Below are 18,448 nucleotides of genomic sequence, written 5' to 3' on the forward strand. Positions count from 1 at the left end.
ATGCCCCGGAGATCCCCCTGGGCATGTGTACGGCGCTCCCGCACGGGGGCGATTGGTCGGGACTAGCCGTTTGGGAGGAGCTGGGCGTACAAGTAGTGAGTGATTTATTCAGAGAGATGGTGCTGTTGCCCTTCCAGGACTTGCAGGACTCATATGGGCTCCCACGGGGAGATTATCTTCTTCACGCAGCCTTCGTAGCGGGCCTCCAAAGACATTGGAACATGGGGCTCTCGGAGCCGCCGGTCGCCACGGGCTGTCAATACGTAGTTATGGCGGCGGGGACGTCCAAGGCGATTACCTGTCTCTACCGCAGACTGTCAACGGCATGCCTGCAGCCCCTGGACGCGTTGAGGGCTAGATGGGAAGTGGACATCGAGAAGCCCATCCCTGAGTCGACATGGTCCACATTGGTGCAGCGGGCCTGGAAGGGAACGCGTAATGCCCGGTTCCAGCTGGTTCCGTTTTTTACCCTACACAGGGCTTATCTAACGCCGGTTAAGATATTGAAATATTTTGGGGGTACGCACTCTCAGTGCCCGCGTTGCGGGGGGGATGGGGCTGATTTTCGCCACATGTTCTGGTCCTGCGCGCACTTGGGTGAATACTGGGAAGAGGTTATGGACTGCCTGAATCGGGTGACGGACCGCTCTATCGCTCCGGAGATGGGGGCCTGCCTGTTGCTTTGGTTTCCCCACACGCGCCGCCCGAAGCTTACTAGCAAGTTCTACGACTTAGGGTTGATAGTGGCCAAGAGGGAACTGACCATGCATTGGAAATCACGGATGGGGCCTAGATTTAGGAGGTGGAGGACGGCGTTCGCGCGATGGGCGGGCGCAGAGGGCACCCTCCGGTTACAATTAGCTCTTAGGAGGGACGATGACAAGGCACTAGCGCCGGCCCGGGCATGGGAGGCGCTGGTGGTGGAACTTCAGGGGCTGATGTCTGAAGCAGCGGGAGAGGGGAGTATGTCTGATCAACAGGAGGAAACGGTGAGCGGGGAGTAGGGGGGGAGCAGTGGGGTGCACAGGTCGCATGGGGTGTGGTTAGATGTGTGGGGAAGCATTAGTTGCCTGGAGGAGGTTTGAGCACTCATACCTGATTCATAGAGCTGGGTGGGGCGCATCAGGGCAAGGGCTGGCAGAGGGGGGCACACTGACAGGGGGTGAGGGAGGGGGTGGGGGGGGAGCCCCGCGCGGGATCATCAGTGCAGAGCCGCATGGTGCCACTTACCGAACCGCAGAGGTACGGCTGAAAAGATTCCAGATCCAGTCGGGGGAATAGATAAAAGGTCAGAAATCTGGAAGCTGGAAGTCTGTCTCAGAAATACATTATCAATCACCAATGGCCTTCATAACATATTCTGAGCCATTGCTATCAGCTACTCTTCTCCCTTTGCCAGATTTGGAATACTCTCCGCCGCCACCATGTAGAACATTATTCTTCTGTGAGCAATTGATGACTGTTCGAACATCTCCACCTCTCTAGCATTAGCTACACTTCTAGTAATAAATTATCTTCATGGTAGGTCATACGCCTGCCTTGGATAATCTTGATGAAGTGCTGTTTCTTCATTATCACCCTTTTACTCTAACAATAATACCTCATTAGATACCTGACATGTAGAAACCTGCTGAATATTCCTTGCTTTCATTTATGTGCAGTTTTGCTATTGAAGGTCCTAGCATCGATTTCTCTGCAACACCACTTCCATTCCTAATCTGAAAGAATGAAAGCGCTAAAATAATATTGATAAATTTGCCTGCCTTAAGAAACAGAATATGCAGTAAGTCATGTATAAAATATATCAACCTTTTTGGCACACATTCATTAATCCACACTGGACCCTGGGAATACACCATAATTCCTCGCTGTACATAAACTAAGGCTTGCTTTGCCTCATTGCCCTTCCCCCCCTCTGCTTGGTGGGCGGTCTCGTACTCGGCGGCTGGATCGGGTCGCACGAGCCGCGCTTGTTGCGTTGGAGCTGCGGGGACACATTGGGAGCCCGGACCTGGGTGGTGAGTGCCTGTGGTCATCAGGGGCCCCGGGAGAGGGTGAAAGGACCAGGACGTGTTCTAGTGCCCCCAACTTTGGATGCTATTGGTGTGGCAGTGTGGCCATTACCTTCTGAGACCGTGTGGAGTGCCCTGATCTGGGGTTTCCGTCCGCGGCCCCCGCTGTTCTGGGACTTGGTGACGCGGATTGGCAGCAAGACTTTGAGACTGATGACCGAGGGGCTGGGGCACTGCCTGTGTTGGGGGCCGAATACCCAGGTGGATTGAGGGCCTCCCCAACATATAGGTTCCATAAGGCTGGAATATCCTACTCTATCTGCAAAGTGAGCTGCGGTCTGATCACCCAGGAGAGATACGCGGCTTGGTGGCAATCATGACGAGGGATAAAATGGGGGGAGGCTCTGCTAAGCAGAGCACCTTGAACAAATTCACTGGCCCTGGGGCGGCTGAGATTGATCATGGAGGAGCGCCTGGTGGCATGCCAGATAACGCTGCACTCATGGCGGCCATTACACAGTCCAGAGATGCCCTGGACGCTATAAATCGGGGCCGTCGGCTCCGATGTCATGCTCCTGCGGCAGGACCTGTGCAATGTGGTGAGGCGCATCACGGAGGCAGAGACCAGAATCTCTGGAGTGAAAGACACTGTCGTTACTCTACAGAAAAAAGTTGCTTCACTGGAGGCAGTTCAGCGGGGTCTGACGACGCAAGTGGAAGATGCGGAGGACAGGGCTAGATGGAATAATCTCTGCTTTGTTGGTTTCCCCGAGGGCTGCGAAGGGGGAGACAAGGAGCGGTTCCTTACCAATTGGCTGGAGAGCTGGCTTCCCCCGGAGTCCCTGTCCTGCTGCTTTGTGGTGGAATGTGCCCATAGGGCTCTGACACAGAAGCCGCCACTGGGAGCACGGACGAGGCCTGTGATAGCCAAACTATTGAACTATCACAATCATGACGTTATCCTGAAACAGGCCAGAGCCAAGGAGCCACTAATGAATGACAATGCCCACATTCTTGTCTTCCCTGACTATACGAGGCTGTTCCAACAGAAGAGACAGTCGTTCTTGGCAGCTAAGGCACGTCAACGAGATTTGAATGTCCCTTATGCCTGGTTATACCCAGCCAGACTGCAGGTGATCTACCAGTCACGCACTCACTTTCGCCAGAGGATGTTTTTCACTGGACAGATGAGACGGTAAAGGTTCGACCCCGCACACCACCCAGGAGGGAATCGGACTCATCATCTAGTGATGTGGTTCGTAAGCCGCCAAAGCCCAAAACCAAAGGGAACAGGCGCTCCAGGTCCAGACATCAAACTCAGTCCTGCAATGACCCTGGCAGAGCAGCATCGATGCCTCAGCCAGGGGCCACAGCCTCCTAGATGCTTTGGGGACGCCCCGCCCAGGGGGGCTATGGACACTACTTGCCTTGACCGGAAAAGCACGTACGAGGGCCAGTACCTTTGCCTGACCTTGCTGGACAGAGGGAACGCTTGATGACAATGGGCTGGAAGTTGGGGATCCATTGGTGGGGGTTGGCCGAGTACTCCCGTTGGGGTCCTCAGGCAGCCTCCACCGAGACAGATACTTCAGCTGTTTTGAGGTATAGGGAGGGGGTAGGGGGCAGCTGGGTTGTTTTTGTTTTTTTATTGCACTATGTCATATTTGTACAGAACCGCCTTGCGCACGCCGAATGCTTATCCTTCCATCTGTAGTTGTAACGGGGTCTTTCAATGACAGTCCTATCGAATAGACAGCGAGTTCACCCCTGTGTTCTCCGGATAGTGAGCTGGAATGTAAGGGGGGCATTAGACAAAGTCAAAAGAAAAGCCATACTCCAGCAGGCCAAGCGCGCACATGCGAATATCCTTATGTTGCAGGAGACGCACTTAATGGGGACGAAGGCACTGTGCTTCCTCCGCTATGGATATATCCAAGTGTTCCACCCTGGGATTGTAAGGGGATCCCATGGGATGGCGATCCTGATCCACCACAGGGTTCCATATCAGCATATTAAAACATGGATGGACACCCAGGGGAGATATCTCTTCCTGAGCGGTACCATTTATGAGGAGCAGGTGGTGTTGGGCTGTGAATATGCCCCTCCGCCGCTGTCAGGGGTGATGGTTGAGCGACTCATGACCCTGTGGGCGGATATGCCAGACGGGCTGTCTATAGTAGGGGGGGGACTGGAAAGATGTAATGGATATGGCCAGGGGCAGGTGGAGACCGGGGGGGGGGGGGGTTGCTCTGTTTGTCATCCCACTAAATTGTCGTCCCTGGTTTCGGGACTTGGCTGGGTTGATCCTTGGTTTACGTTGCACTGGGAGGAACTGGGGTACATGTATCTCTCGGCGGTACATGATTCATACTACCGGCTAGATTATCTATTTGTACCTTTGCGGGTAGAGGGCAGAGTGGTGGTGGCCGATATTCTTCTGCGGGGCCTGTCGGACCACTCGCCGGTCACTCTCACTTTGCAGCTGGGCCCGATGCGGCAGCCCTTTCGTTGGCGCCTATCAGTTTGGAATGTGCAGAACAAGGAATATAGGGTGCATATTGAGCAAGCTCTTGAGAATTACCTGGATCTTAACGTGGGATCGGTGGAATGGGTCGAACCCCTGTGGGAGGCTATGAAGTCCACCATACGGGGTGTTGATATTTCCTTCTGCTCGGCTGCTCGCAGAGCTAGAAGGGAGTCGTTCTTGAAATCAGAGGCCACTATTATAGAGCCCAAAGGACGTAGCAGGGGGGAGGGGGGAAGTCAAGTGCGTCGCCAGATACTGCTGGCACATCAGACACATGCAGACCTCCTGCTGGACGAGGTCCATCTGGCGTGGTTGGCTACCTGGAGCAGGATTTATCATTGGGGGTAAGTCTAGCAAGTTGCTCCATAGATTGTGCCAGGGAGTCTTGCGCATCCAGGCTCTCCCGAGCATATCGGGCCCGGGTGGAAAGTCTCTTGTGGACCCCTCCGAGATTGCTGAAAGCTTTGCAACATACTACACACAACTTTATGCGCCCAGGGAATGCCTACAGGTGGACGTGATTTGCTGTTTTCTCTAATGAGGCACGTACGGAACTGGATCTCTCACTCACGGAGGAGGAGCTGGGTACTGCCCTTGGGGACCTGCATTCTGGGAAAGCCCCGGGTCCTAACGGCTACCCGTGTGAATATTTTAAGAAGTACTTCCTGCAGCTGGGGCCCCACCTCCTTAGAGTGATAGATGAAGCAAGGGAGCGAGGATGTCTTCCCCATGACTGGAGACACGCAGAAGTGGGGATTTTTTATAAGCCAGGCCGACCCCCGGACCAACATGCCTCGTATCGTCCTATCTCTCTGCTGAACGTGGAGGCCAAAATCTTGGCCAAAGCTTTGGCCAATCGCCTTCGATCTCACATCACTACCCTTAAGCACCCCGATCAGGCCGGTTTTGTGCCCCAAAGAGCGACGCGCCGTAACATTCGCCGTGCACATGCTTCCGTGGCTACCATTCAGGGTTTGGGGAAACAGGGGGCGTTGTTATTAGTAGATATGGATAGAGTGTTTGATTCCCTCAGCTGGGTGTATCTGTTTGCCCTTCTACGCCGCTTGAATATCGGCCCACGCTTCCTGTCTTACCTGACACTGCTTTACACAGACCTTACAGCTTCGGTACACATTGTAGGATCCACATCCTCCACTTTTTCCATCGGGCATGGCACCCGTCAAGGTTGCCCCCTGTCTCCCTATCTGTTTGCTTTGGCTATGGAGCCCTTGGCTGCCTGGGTGCGGATGGATGCTCAGGTGGCGGGGTTTGAGTGGGCACACGGGCTTTCGGACCGCATAGCGTTATATGCGGATGATGTTTTTTCTGACTGATGTCAATAGGACGGGTCTGAGGTTGCTTCGCATCATGCAAATCTTTGGGGAGTCATCGGGATTTTATATGAATCCCCGTAAATCTACCTTGTGGGTGTTGGGAGATGTGGCGTATCTAGGGCTCTGGGCATCAGCGGTGCAGGTCACTACGGGGGGGGGCTGAAATTCTTGGGTGTGTATTTGTCTGACTCGTCCAATGTGTCTTGGGACAAAAATATTGCTCCGGTATAAGCACGCGTGCGAGAGAATCTTAAGGCATGGTCGCATATGCCCTTGTCTATTTACGGTAGATCAGCCATTTTTAAGATGGTTTTGCTGCCACGCCTGCTGTATCAACTTCTAAACCACCCGTAGCCGATCCTTCCCACATGGTTCCGGCAGGTTAATGCGGCCATGGGGCAATTTCTGTGGGCGGGGGGAGCGGCTAGGGTCGCCCTAAGGACATGTTTTCAATCGACATACTGTGGAGGGCTGGCTGCCTCGGACATTCAATCATACTATATGGCATCGCACCTGCTTGTAAGGAACGAGCGGTGGTATGGAGATAGAGACGAACCGGCATATGCAGTCGAGCGACTGTGCATGGGAGAATTCTACCCTACATACCATTTTATATTCAGCACCCCTGCGCAATTTCTTGCCACCAGCCTCTAGGGGGGTGTTTCAGATAAGGAAACAGGCTCTCCGTAAGATGGGGTGGTGGGGTAGGTTGATGAGGGAGACTCCCCTGTGGTATAATGGGTGATTGCCGCAGCTGGCTGCCCTGTCGGGGTTTTGTAGTTGGGACAACATTGGTATCTCTACCCTGGGCGACGTGATGCGGGGTCCAGTTTTGAAGTATTCTCAAGATCTTCAGCGGGACTTTCGGATGCCGAAGACCCCATTTTATAGATACCTTCAGTTCCGACATGCTATCTCCCCTAGTCTTGAGGGTTTGGAGACTCTTCCCAAGTTTAGTCCAATCGAGGCTAAGGTATTTATGGGAGATCTCCAGGACCATAAAATATCCAAAATTTACCAATCCCTATTTACACATAGCTCACCCACGCTGCAGAAACTTAGAGAGGCTTGGGAGGGGGATGTGGGCCCATTGGAGGGGGAGGACTGGACGGAGGCGCTAGCCTCCCCGCGGGAGGCTGTAATTGCAGTGCGCCTGCGCCTCGTTCAGTTCAAGTACCTTCATCGGGTATACTATACAAGGGTCCGGCTTTGGAGGGCGGGATTGGTGGCTTCCCCTGTGTGCCTCCGATGTGAGCGGGAAGAAGGGACTCTGATACACACAATAAGGCACTCCTCGGCCCTAGCAAAATTTTGGAGAGGTTTTATGGCTTGTCTTATGGAAGTATCGGGTTGGGACCTCCCCTCCTCACCAAGGCTGGTACTCTTGCATATTATGGATGGGGTTGGGGGCAACATTTATAAACGCCACCTTATATTATTAGGTCTTACACTGGCCAAAAGTGACATTGCAAAATCTTGGAAGGCATCTGTTGCGCCCTCCTTGTCCACTTAGAAGAACGGTCTGGACTTCTGTATGGGGTTGGAAATCCCCATTTTCAAAGCATGGGGTTGCCCACAAAAACATTTCAAAATCTGGAAACGATGGGCGGACTTTTGGGGCCTGCAGTTGGAGCCCTTATATACTGTAGATGTTATGGACCCAGTTCAACATTTCAAGAGTATGCGACGAGAAGCTTTAGGTGCAGCAATGTATTCTACAAGTTAGGGTGGGTGCGAGAGTGGCGTACAGGTTCAGTGAAGGTACTAGTGCGATGGGAGGGGGGTTATGTTTCTTTTTATTTATTTCCTTCTGTTGTCTCTTTATCTGTATTGCATTCCATTTTTTCTCGATTATGTTCTTGCAAAAGTCAAAGCTACACGGATGTCAACTTATTATGCAGAATGTCTCTGAGGTACAGAGCTCTGCCGCATATGTGCTATTTGACAAATAAAATCTATTTAAAAAAAATATATATATATATATATCAACCTGTGCTTCAATTTTCTGACATGTTGTGGAGGAGACTGCTTTTGGGAGGTGTCTTGGCTGATACGTATACTAACTGATCTCTGCGACAAAATTTAAGGAGAAAAGAAAACATCTATGAACATAAATGAGACTGCTTAATTCATTTGCTCCCCAGGTTGTGAAATAATACTAATGAACAATGCCCACACCTTGAAGAGTTCCTTCTTGATATGTCCTTTTAGGAAATCTTTGACAAATTGTGTGTTCTCGGCTCTCTCATGGACGTCCTTGGTCCCTTCCTTCAGCAGTTCGGATAGGTCAGTGGGTCTAAAGAGAAAAGAGGCATGAGGTGAACGTCAGCAGCACATTGAACCTATGTTCGCATCGTTTTAAGAGATGTTTTCTACAATTATCCCCTTCTACACAGGGTACTGACAACAAATGGTCTTAGCTCAAATCAAATTAATGTTCAAGGTGCTGATTTAGTCGATGCGATACAAAATTAAAACATTACTTTCCCTTCCAGGCCAAAGAATATATACACATGAAGATAATAATGAATGATTGGTAGAGTTATAAAGTACAACCAACGCCTAGTTACTGGAATCCCCTGTCTACCTGATTTCCAGACTTCAGAGCATCCAGGCGGCTGCAGCAAAATTGACACTCTCCCGAGGGCGAAGATCCTCTACTACCCTCGCTTTGGCCGATTTACACTGGCTACCTGTACACCAGAGGATCCTTTTTAAATCCCTATGCACTGTCTTTAAGGCAGTGCATGGGATGGGCCCCCGACCACTTCAAAACAAATTTAAGTGGTATGAACCCACTCGGTCCCTTCGATCCTCCTCTTCTAATCTCATCAGTATACCAAGGATCAGGAAAGCCACCTGTGGTGGCAGAGCCTTCAGCATAGCGGCAGCTCATCTGTGGAATAGACTACCAATTGACATCAGGAAAACAGATGAACTGATGGCCTTCCGAAAAAAGGTGAAAACATGGCTTTTCCCTAAAATCTAACTATCCAGAATCAAAAGATATCCCTTCTGCCCCTGATGCACAGCGTTTTCAGCTATATGTACACAGCGCCAGGATGCCCGTAGGGTTGCAGAGCGCTTTACAAATGCTATAAATAAATTAAATAAATAAATAAATAGTCAGGGCGACCGTGCCCTGGCAGAAACAAAATCCTAATTAAAGAGTCTCGTTATTCCCCTGATCAGAGATTTGTAAAATCTAATCTGTGATTTAATGACAACTCAACCATTGTTTGATAAAGCATTGTGACATATGCACACTGCAATTAAGATGGTTCCTCTCTGAACTGGGAGCCAGTGCAAAGTTCAAATGTCGGTTCTAAATGAATGGTGCTAGGGTACATGTGAACAGCCGTATGGCAGCGCCATTCTTTACGAGCTGTACTCTATCCACGAGTGCAGCCGGTAGTCCCAAGTACAAGGAGTTGCAAATAGAATAATCTATATACTGCCTGAATTACTTACATTGGTTCATGGGTAATACCAGTAAACGTTTACACAACAGGTGCAGAAGCAATTTGAGAAAGATTTGTTCACCTGCTTTTGAAAGGCAATCTCATTATTTACATAGACCCCTAAACTCTTCCCAACATCTACAGGGGATGAGAGCTGTAGCAGTTCCGCTGGCCACCAAAGAGGGGACCAAATGGATGGTAGCCCTCAAGGATCATCACCCCCGTTTTGTCCCCATTCAGTTTTAATGAGTTCATTGACAGATTGAACAACCTCATTAAAGGAGATAACTATCTAGGAGTCATCGTCGTAAGATATTAGTTGAAAACGAATGTGGCAAAGGGCAATAGGTACAGACTGAAGAATTTTGGAGTCACTTACTAGCCCTGGGGGACCCCCTGAGCTACGGACTTCAAAAGTTAGAAAAATATCAGTCTGAGCTCTCAGCAACAAAAATGAGGTACTTCACTCTAGAGCATGGGTACTCGCAAACATTTTCCCAGGTGCCACAAAGTTTGGTCGGTGATGTGACCATGGGCTGCATTGATGCGATCAGGGTGGCAGTCAGGATGGAGCTTCGGGAGGGGGTGGGCAGGGTGGGGAGGAATGTGATGGCAATATGGTGGGTGTAGGGGAAGCGAAGCATATATATTACACAATAATTGCACAATGTGAAAACAGAAAACCTGTGATTACCCACTTTCCCAAATTGGGTGTTTCTACGCAATTATTTATTTTCACAGTCTCTTCTTATGCATGCCTTAAGGACGTGTGCTATACAAAACGTTCTCCTGCATTTGATTTACCCTTTCCATGCACAGGACGGCCGGGAGCCATCCTGAGACACGGTGGGCGTGTGCCCAGGACAGCCCCCAGCCGTTCTCACACATGCCTACTGAAATCCCTCTGGTGCAGGCACCAGAGAGATTTATTTTTCTCCCCAACAGCCTCTGGAGCTGGGGAAGAGCTTCCCCATCTCCCGAAGCTGGCTGTTTGGTTTCCCTGAAATGACAATCAATGTGCACGTCGCACCAACGTCATTTCGGTGAAACTGAAATGAGCCGTTCTACATTTCAGCTTCGCTTTCTACATGCTCAGGGGGCTATCTCAACTGCCTGAGCACGTAGAAAGTTAGGAGAGGTATCGGTAGAAAGGGGAGAATCTTCCCTTTCCAATGGTATCCCTCTTTAGTGTATCCCTGCTTGGAGATAGCCCCAGGAGGGCGATCCCTAAGCAGATATTCACCCACTAGGCACCAGTGAGGAGGGTGCTGCCCCTTGGGCAAGGGCCTTTGCTCCCCCAAATTTAATTGGGTAAATTCAGCCTTTTTGCCCCCCCCCCCCCCCGGGTTCAGATGGGTCCAGTAGCCCCCAATTTGCCCCCTCCCCCCGAGGGGCAGAATGCCCACCAGATACCAGGGATTTGTTTTTCACTGCAACTAGGTGTAGAGGCTGCCCAAGATGGGCATGCCAATGCCCACACTGCCCTGCAAAATTCCTGACTTTTAGCCCCCAATCTACTCCCGCTGGGTGAGCAGAAAGCCCACTAGATGCCAGGGATTTTTTTATTGGCTTTAGGGATGGGGGCTGCCTAAAATGGGCATGCCAATGCCCCCACCCCTGCAAAATCCCAGTTATTCTGCCCCCCACGTGAGGCAGATGGAGGGAGTAGCCCCCGATCTGCCCCCCTTCAGTGGGGCAGAAAGCCCACTGGATGCCACATATTATTTCTTTAAAACTGTTTTTAGGGGTGGGAGCTGCCAAAATGGGCATGCCAATGCCCCACCCCTAAAAAAAACAACAACAAAAAACACATTTGTTTTATTTAGACGTAGAGATGGGGGAAGCAGAGAATGGGCAAGTCACATTTTCCTCACATTTCCGTGTGGGTAAGTTGTAGGTTCACCGTGCAGGCACAAATTTCATACTACCCAGCATTCCCCATGGTCTCCTGAGAAAAATGATACCTCACTTGTGTGAATTCCCAAAGCAGCGTCAGCCTAAAAACATAAAAACTGCCCTTTTAGACCTGCTTTGGGCCCCCTCAATTTATACACGTTTTTGGCACTTCCATGTAATAGGCACTTGGCCCATCCACACAAGTAAGGTATCCTTTTTATCGTGAGACTGAGGAGAATGTTGGGTAGTAGGAAATTTGTACCATGCGGTGATCCCACAACTTTCCCAGACAGATATTAGAGGAAAATTTGACTTTTTAGCTAAATTTGAGGTTTGCAGCGAATATTTGCAAGAAAAATGTTGGGGGATCAAAGCAAGCCACACCTCCCTGGACTCCCACAGGTGTCTAGTTTTCAGAAATGTCTGGGTGTATTAGGTTACCATAGATGGCCGCCGAGCCCGGGGTCACAAACCCAGGTGACCCTCCCCTTGCAAAGCCAGGCCGTTTTGTGATAGGCAATTTTGATGTCTCCTCCATGTGTTTTGGGCCCTTACCTGTCGCAGGTGCTTGGGCCACCCACACAAGTGAGGTACCATTTTAATCTAGAGACCTGGGAGAACGCTGGGTGGGAGGGACTTTGTGTCAACCCAGCGATCCCACAACTTTCCCATACAGAAATTTGAGGGAAAAAAAGTGCTTTTTTCAGCTAAATTTGAGGTTTGCAGGGGATTCTGGGTAGGAAAACATTTGGAGGGTCCACGCAAGCTATACCTCTCTAGACTCCCCCGGGTGGCTAGTTTTCAGAAATGTGTGGGTTTGGTAAGTTTCCCTAGATGGCTGCCGAGCCCGGGGCCAAAAACCCAGGTGAAGCCCCCTTGCAAAACCAGGTCGTTTTGTGATGTCTCCACAATACGTTTTGGGCCCTTCCCTGCCGCGGCCACTTGACCCACCCACACGAATGAGGTACCATTCTTATCAGGAGACTTTGGAGTATGCTGAGTGGGTGGAATTTTGTGGATCAATGCAGATTCCAGTACTTTCCAGCATAGAAATGTTGGGAAAATGTTTTTTTTTTTTACAAAGTTTGAGGTTTGCAAGGGATTCTGGGTAATATAACCTGGTGAGAGCCAGACAAGTCACCCCATCCTGGATTTCCCTGGGTGTCTAGTTTTCAACAATGTATAGGGTTGCTGGGTATCCCTAGGTGCTAGCAGAGGTAGGGTTCAAAATCTACAGCTAGGCACTTTGCAAAAAAAGTGTCAGTTTTCACTGTTCAATTTTGGTGTGTCCACGTTGTGTTTTGGGCCATTTCCTGTCGCGGGCACTAGGCCTACCCACACAAGTGAGGTACCATTGTTCTCGGAAGACTTAGGAGAACACAGAATTGGAGAGCAACTGTTATTACCTATTGACTTTCGATGCATTTCTACCTTCCAAATGAAAGACAATGTATAAAAAAGAAGTCCTTTTGAAAAATGTCCTATAATTCAAATGCTAGTATGGGTACCCACAATTTCGGAGATGTGCAAATAGCTACTGTTTCTAAACTTTATATATTGTTCCCATTTCAGAAAAAGATAGGTGTCTTTCATACCGATTTTTCACTGTTTATATTTTCCCAAATTAATTTCTATATACCCGGTACACAATAAAAACCATTGCAAGACGCTGCTCAGTTATTGGCCCTGGGTTCGTCAGTTACTTGGTCAACCCGCAAGTCTATATATCTCCACAACCAGAAGGGTCCAGTGGATGTAACGGTATTTTACTTTAAAAAAATCTGTCATACTTAGAAGAAGTTACAGGTGAAATCATTGGCACAAATGGCTGCTTTTTCAACTCATTTTCAATTTTTCCTATTTTCAACGGTTAGTTTCTATAAAAAAAACTCGAAGGATCTACACAAATGACCCCTTGCTGAATTCTGAATTTTGTCTACTTTTCTGAAATGTATAGCTTTCCAGGATCCATGACTTCTTTCATACCCATTTCTCCCATTAACTGGAAGGAGGTTGAAAGCACACAATATAGCAAAAATAGGCTATGTCCAAGTAAAATGCCAAAACTGTGTAAAAAAGTTTGCTTTTCTGACAAAAGTCAATCAGTCCCTGAAATCTTGGAAGCCCGGTGATTCCAGCACCACAAACCCTTTGTTGATGCCTTTTGCAGGGAAAAAAGCAGACGCTTTAATCTGCAGCACTTTTTTCCCATTTTTCCAAAAACCTTGCTGTATTTTGACCAATTTCGGGGTCCCCTCCAGGGGAATCAACAAACCCTGGGTACCCTTAAAATCCCCATGATGTTGGAAGAAAAGGATGCATATTTGGCGTGGATACCTTATGTGGTCAAAAAGTTACAGGGGCCTAAGCATGAACTGTCCCAAATAGCCCAAAAAAGGCTAGACATGGGGGGGGGGGGGGCAGGGGCTAGCAGTAAAGGGGTTAATAATCTATAATGTTGTTCATTTAGAATAGGAACCCTGGCCACCCAAAGAGTGGCCTCTTAGTACTCTATTGGCATTTTTGTCAGGGTGGGGGAAAGAATGAATATTTCTGACTTTATGTTTGTAATCTATCACTTACAAATATACTTCTCAATGCACTGATCTGCTGAGGTGAAATGGTTCTGTATGTTAATAAAATACGCTTTTTGAATTTTAAGGAGACCTTATCGTATTTTACACTTTTGTTGCAAGATGTCTTTAAAAAATGAAGTTGTTCCTAAAGTTAAGCAGTGCAGGTAGTGACATACCATGGGGCGGGTGCCTGGGTGCAAAATTGTTATGGCCGCAAAATGTTGAAAGTAAGTATCGCGCCCCCTTAACCCGAGGACCGTTAGCACTTCCTGAGCTAACTGTCCAGGGTTAGGGGTGCAATACTTTCTTTTAAAATGGTGCCCCAGGCAACACACGCTACGCCACTGAGTGCAGGACAACCTAGTTATTTATTTTCTTTAGCTCCATTTAATGTTTAAATAAATGATTGCTTGTTTTTTTAACATTTTTTAATCTTAGTGCTCAGTCGAGTATACAGCAGCCCAGTGCTGCAGTTGACCAGGGGGCAGCATGTAAAGATCAGGGGGGCCGCATGCAACCCCCAGGCCGTACTTTAGAGTACCACTGCTCTAGAGCCTTCCCTTAGATGCCCTAGAGCTTTAATAGATTTTAAAGAGTGCCATTACTGTATCAAAAAACAAGACTTGAAACCAATAGGCTCTGCTTTACTTAGCTTGTACAGGATTTTGGATAGTGATTTCATAACTAATAGCAGAGCTGATTACGTACTATGATGAACTTGAAATACCGATTGAGATGAATCGAGTAGATCGCAGGCTTCAGTGTATTGTGACTCTTGCCTATTGACCTTTTATTCAATTATTTTTGCTGACAGAGGCAGTAAAGATATAGGCAGGGCCAGTGGAATTCTGCAATGTTGCAGCTTTTTACGCATATTTAGGGACAAAAGACTACCCAAAAAATTGAAATACCCCCCACTTGAAACATACCTCTAATCAGACCGAGTGTGTGAAGTGAGAAACTTAGAAGAGTTACTTTCACTCACTTTCCATCCATTCATCCATCCATTTACCCTTCCCTTCTATTCATCCATGCATCTGTCCATCCCTTCAACTTTCTATGTTTCCACTCAAGGTCCCATTCATCCATACCTTTTTTCATGCATCCATTCATGCATGCATCCTTTCATTCATCCACCTATCAATATTTTCCTGTAGCCATCCTTCTTAATCGTACATCCATTCACTCTTTTCCATCTGTCCATTCTTCCTTCCTTCCATTCACCCTTTCACCTGTCAATCCTTTCACTCTTCCATCCAACCTTCCATCTATCAGTCCTTTCACTCTTCAATCTAGTCATTCTTTCCCCCTTTTTTCGATCTTTCCTTCCATGTTGCCTTCCTTCTCTCATCTTTTCTTTTTTAGGTCTCGCCTACGCAGCGCACATGCGCTGCATAGGAGACCTTTAGTAATCGATTCAGTTTTGGCCCCAAAAACATGCATGCGTTGCATTGCTTTCAATGGCAACGCGTGCACGTTTGGCTATTCCCTTGCGGGAGTGATCTTTGAAACCATCTGTTTGTAATTAACAGATGGTTTCAAAGCTCGCTCCCACAAGGGAAACAGGCGCAGGCCCCCTCCCCTCTACCCTCCCCCTGCTGCCTCCTCCTCTCCTTGTTAGCGCGAGGCGCACGTGCGCTTGTTTCTACTTACAGGCGGGAGGGATGTGCCTCGGGGTCCCTTCAGGGGAACAGCCCCTGGTAAAGGTGCACTGCTGCTGCCATCTGCCCTCTGTAGGTGCTTAATGTCGGGGAAGCTTGCACTGCCGATGCCCACGCTGCACTGGGTGTTAGTAAAACTTGGTAGAAACCTTTTCACTACAAAGAACAATTAGTGCTTTGGAACAGCCATCCATTTCACTTTCAAATTAACATTCACAAACCACTTCTAAGCAAATCCGTCAACAACCCTCTTTTAATCGCACACCATGAAACTCTACTCACAACACACACAACCAAATAAAAACTGCTTGGAATAAACAAGCGCCACGATGCCATACTAGCGGCAGAGAGCGCTATGCAAATGCCCATAAGCTAAAAGATCCAAAACAACTACATTACCAATGCCTTTTCATAGTTTGATGTCCTTACTCCTGTGCAACTATTCATCGCTTTCATCGTCATTTCTGTGAAGGACATTTTGTTAATACTATCCATCCGCGCCCCACAGTGCGTATCTTACGGCCCTCTCTGTTCTGGAATAAACACAAACCTGACGTATGCTTACTCTTGGTTCCCCCGGCTCGTTTACACGTCTCCGTTAAACCGCGCCTCCCCCTTCACCCCTCACCCAGACTGCACACGTTTTTAATCATTGCAATAATCAACATAACATTATTTAGGTCACCAATAAAATGGGGAAAAACGGCAGAGAAGTCAAATTGGGCATCGCTGGGATGGCTAATGCACGGTCGCGTCATCGGCATTTATGAAACCGAAATGAACGTGACCTGCGCAGACGTGGCAGCGCCAGAGCGCTGACCCCCTCTTAAAATATTCCCCGGTTAAAAGAACTGTGCAAGGTCGCAAATAAATCTTTTTAAAAACAATAAAAAAAAACCTGGAGCATTGAACACAGCTCCGATCACAATGAACAAGTTACTTACCTATCTGTAAGAAACATTAGTTAGTTAGATTCCTCACTGACCCACCCATCCTCCCCGTTCTGCGAACCGACATCTAGGGTTAGGGTTATCCTTTTCAGGGCCTTAGACTTTTTTGGCACCAGTGTCAGTCTCTTGCATGGTTCCTGGCGTGGAAAGCTATGTACAAGTACTCCGACGATGTCATTCTGGGGCACGACGCCGACGACGGACGCGGAGCCGCAGACGACGCCTAGCGACACGCAAGGGGTATTGCTGACGAAAAATCTTCCGGATCCAGTCTGACGCCTGGGGATATTCTAAGGTGAGGAATCTAACTAACGTGTTTCTTTCAGATCCCTGTCACAATGCAATAGACAGACCTCCGCTAATCCAATTGCAGGCTCAGAGAATTCACCAAAGAACCTCCAAACATCAGAGGCCTATATTATATACAGTAATATTAAAGGGGTAGCCCTCTTACCCAAACATACTCAAAGTGCTTCAGGGCCTCGACAGGGTATGAAGTGCTACTTAAATGCTACAATACATTATAGAGAATTCTAGGGTAGCATTATTTTGAAATGTTTATAGTATACTGGGGTAGGTTCAAACTCTATAAGGAAAATGCTACTCACCCAGTATGCATCTGTTCTTGGCATATAAAGCTGTAGATTCATATGCTTTAGCATAGATCGCCATCTGGTGTTGGGCCCGGATGTTTGCACTTTGTTCTTATTCGAAGAATTCCTTGTAGTCACGAGGTAGGTGACTCCTCCTTTCGGTGATAGTGTGCATGGGCATCGACTCCATCCCCAAAATGTTTCACCGTAAGGGTGATGATGGAGTTAGTAAGAGTAGAAAGAGATGTCCGTGTATAGTGTATCCAAGTAATTTAATACTGCAACAGATAAAGGTACCCGGGGAGGCGGTGGGTGCATATGAATCTACAGCTTTATATGCCAAGAACAGATGCATACTGGGTAAGTAGCATTTTCCATTTGAGGCATATGAGCTGTAGATCATATGCTTTAGCACAGACTATACAGCAGTTATCTTTCCAGCGGTGGCTAACCTGTATATGTTGCAGTAGTTTGAAATAGTGTTCTTAAAACTGTCTGGCCCACACTAGCTTGTTGTTTTGCTAACACATCTACACAATAGTGCTTTGTGAATGTGTGTGGTGTAGACCATGTTGCAGCCTTGCAGATGTCATCTAAGGGTATGTTCCCTTAGAATGCCATAGAAGCCCCTAGTTTGCGTGTAGAGAGTGCTCTAGGGGGAATTGTTAAGGTGCGTTTAGCTTTAAGGTAGCATATTTGGATACACTTAACTATCCACCGTGCAATACCTGCTTTTGAAAGGAGATTGCCTTTAAGTGGTGGGGAAAAAGCCACAAAGTGTTGTTTAGTTTTTCTAAAAGATTTAGTTCTTTCAATGTAATAAAGTATCGCTCTTTTAACTTCTAACGTGTGAAGAGCACGTTCTGCTACTGAGTCTGGTTGAGGGAAAAACCCTGGTAAATCAACAGACTGGTTGAGATGAAAGGCAGAAACAACTTTGGGTAACATTTTTGGGTTAGTCCTAAGAATCACTTTATTGTGGTGAATCTGTAAAAATGGTTCTTGTATGGCTAGTGCCTGGAGCTAACCAACTCTACTAAGAGATGTGATGGCTATAAGGAAGGCTACCTTTCAAGTTAGAAACTGTAGTTCGCATTTGTGCAAAGGCTCAAATGGCGGGCCCATGAGTCTTGTAAGGACTATATTAAGATTCCACACAGGAGAAGGTGGAAGTCTAGGAGGAATGATTCTTTTGAGTCCCTCCATTAAGGCTTTCATAGCGGGTACACGAAACAAAGACAAGTGTTGTCTGTTTTGTAGGTAAGCCCCTATTGCGGCAAGATGTAATCGTATAGATGTATATGATAAGTTAGCACGTTGTAAGTGTTACTGATAGCAAATTATGTTTTGAGTTGAAGCATCTAGCGGATTGATTTAATTGTTAGTACAATAAATTATAACTCGTTTCCATTTTGCTGCATAGCATGCTCTTGTGGTA

The 18,448-nt window shown here is 47.9% G+C and overlaps 1 protein-coding gene across 1 annotated transcript in view; it reads right to left on the bottom strand.

The window, feature by feature from the left end:
* HMOX2 (heme oxygenase 2) overlaps positions 1-18,448 on the bottom strand; it is a 180,841-nt gene that overhangs the window by 102,869 nt on the left and 59,524 nt on the right. Inside the window, exon 3 of the mRNA XM_085632204.1 lies at positions 8,052-8,169. Within this exon, the coding sequence (XP_085488330.1) occupies positions 8,052-8,169 (118 nt within the window). The remainder of the gene's footprint in view (positions 1-8,051; positions 8,170-18,448) is intronic.

Source organism: Triturus cristatus, chromosome 10 (assembly GCF_964204655.1).
Source record: "Triturus cristatus chromosome 10, aTriCri1.1, whole genome shotgun sequence".
NCBI lineage: Eukaryota > Metazoa > Chordata > Amphibia > Caudata > Salamandridae > Triturus > Triturus cristatus.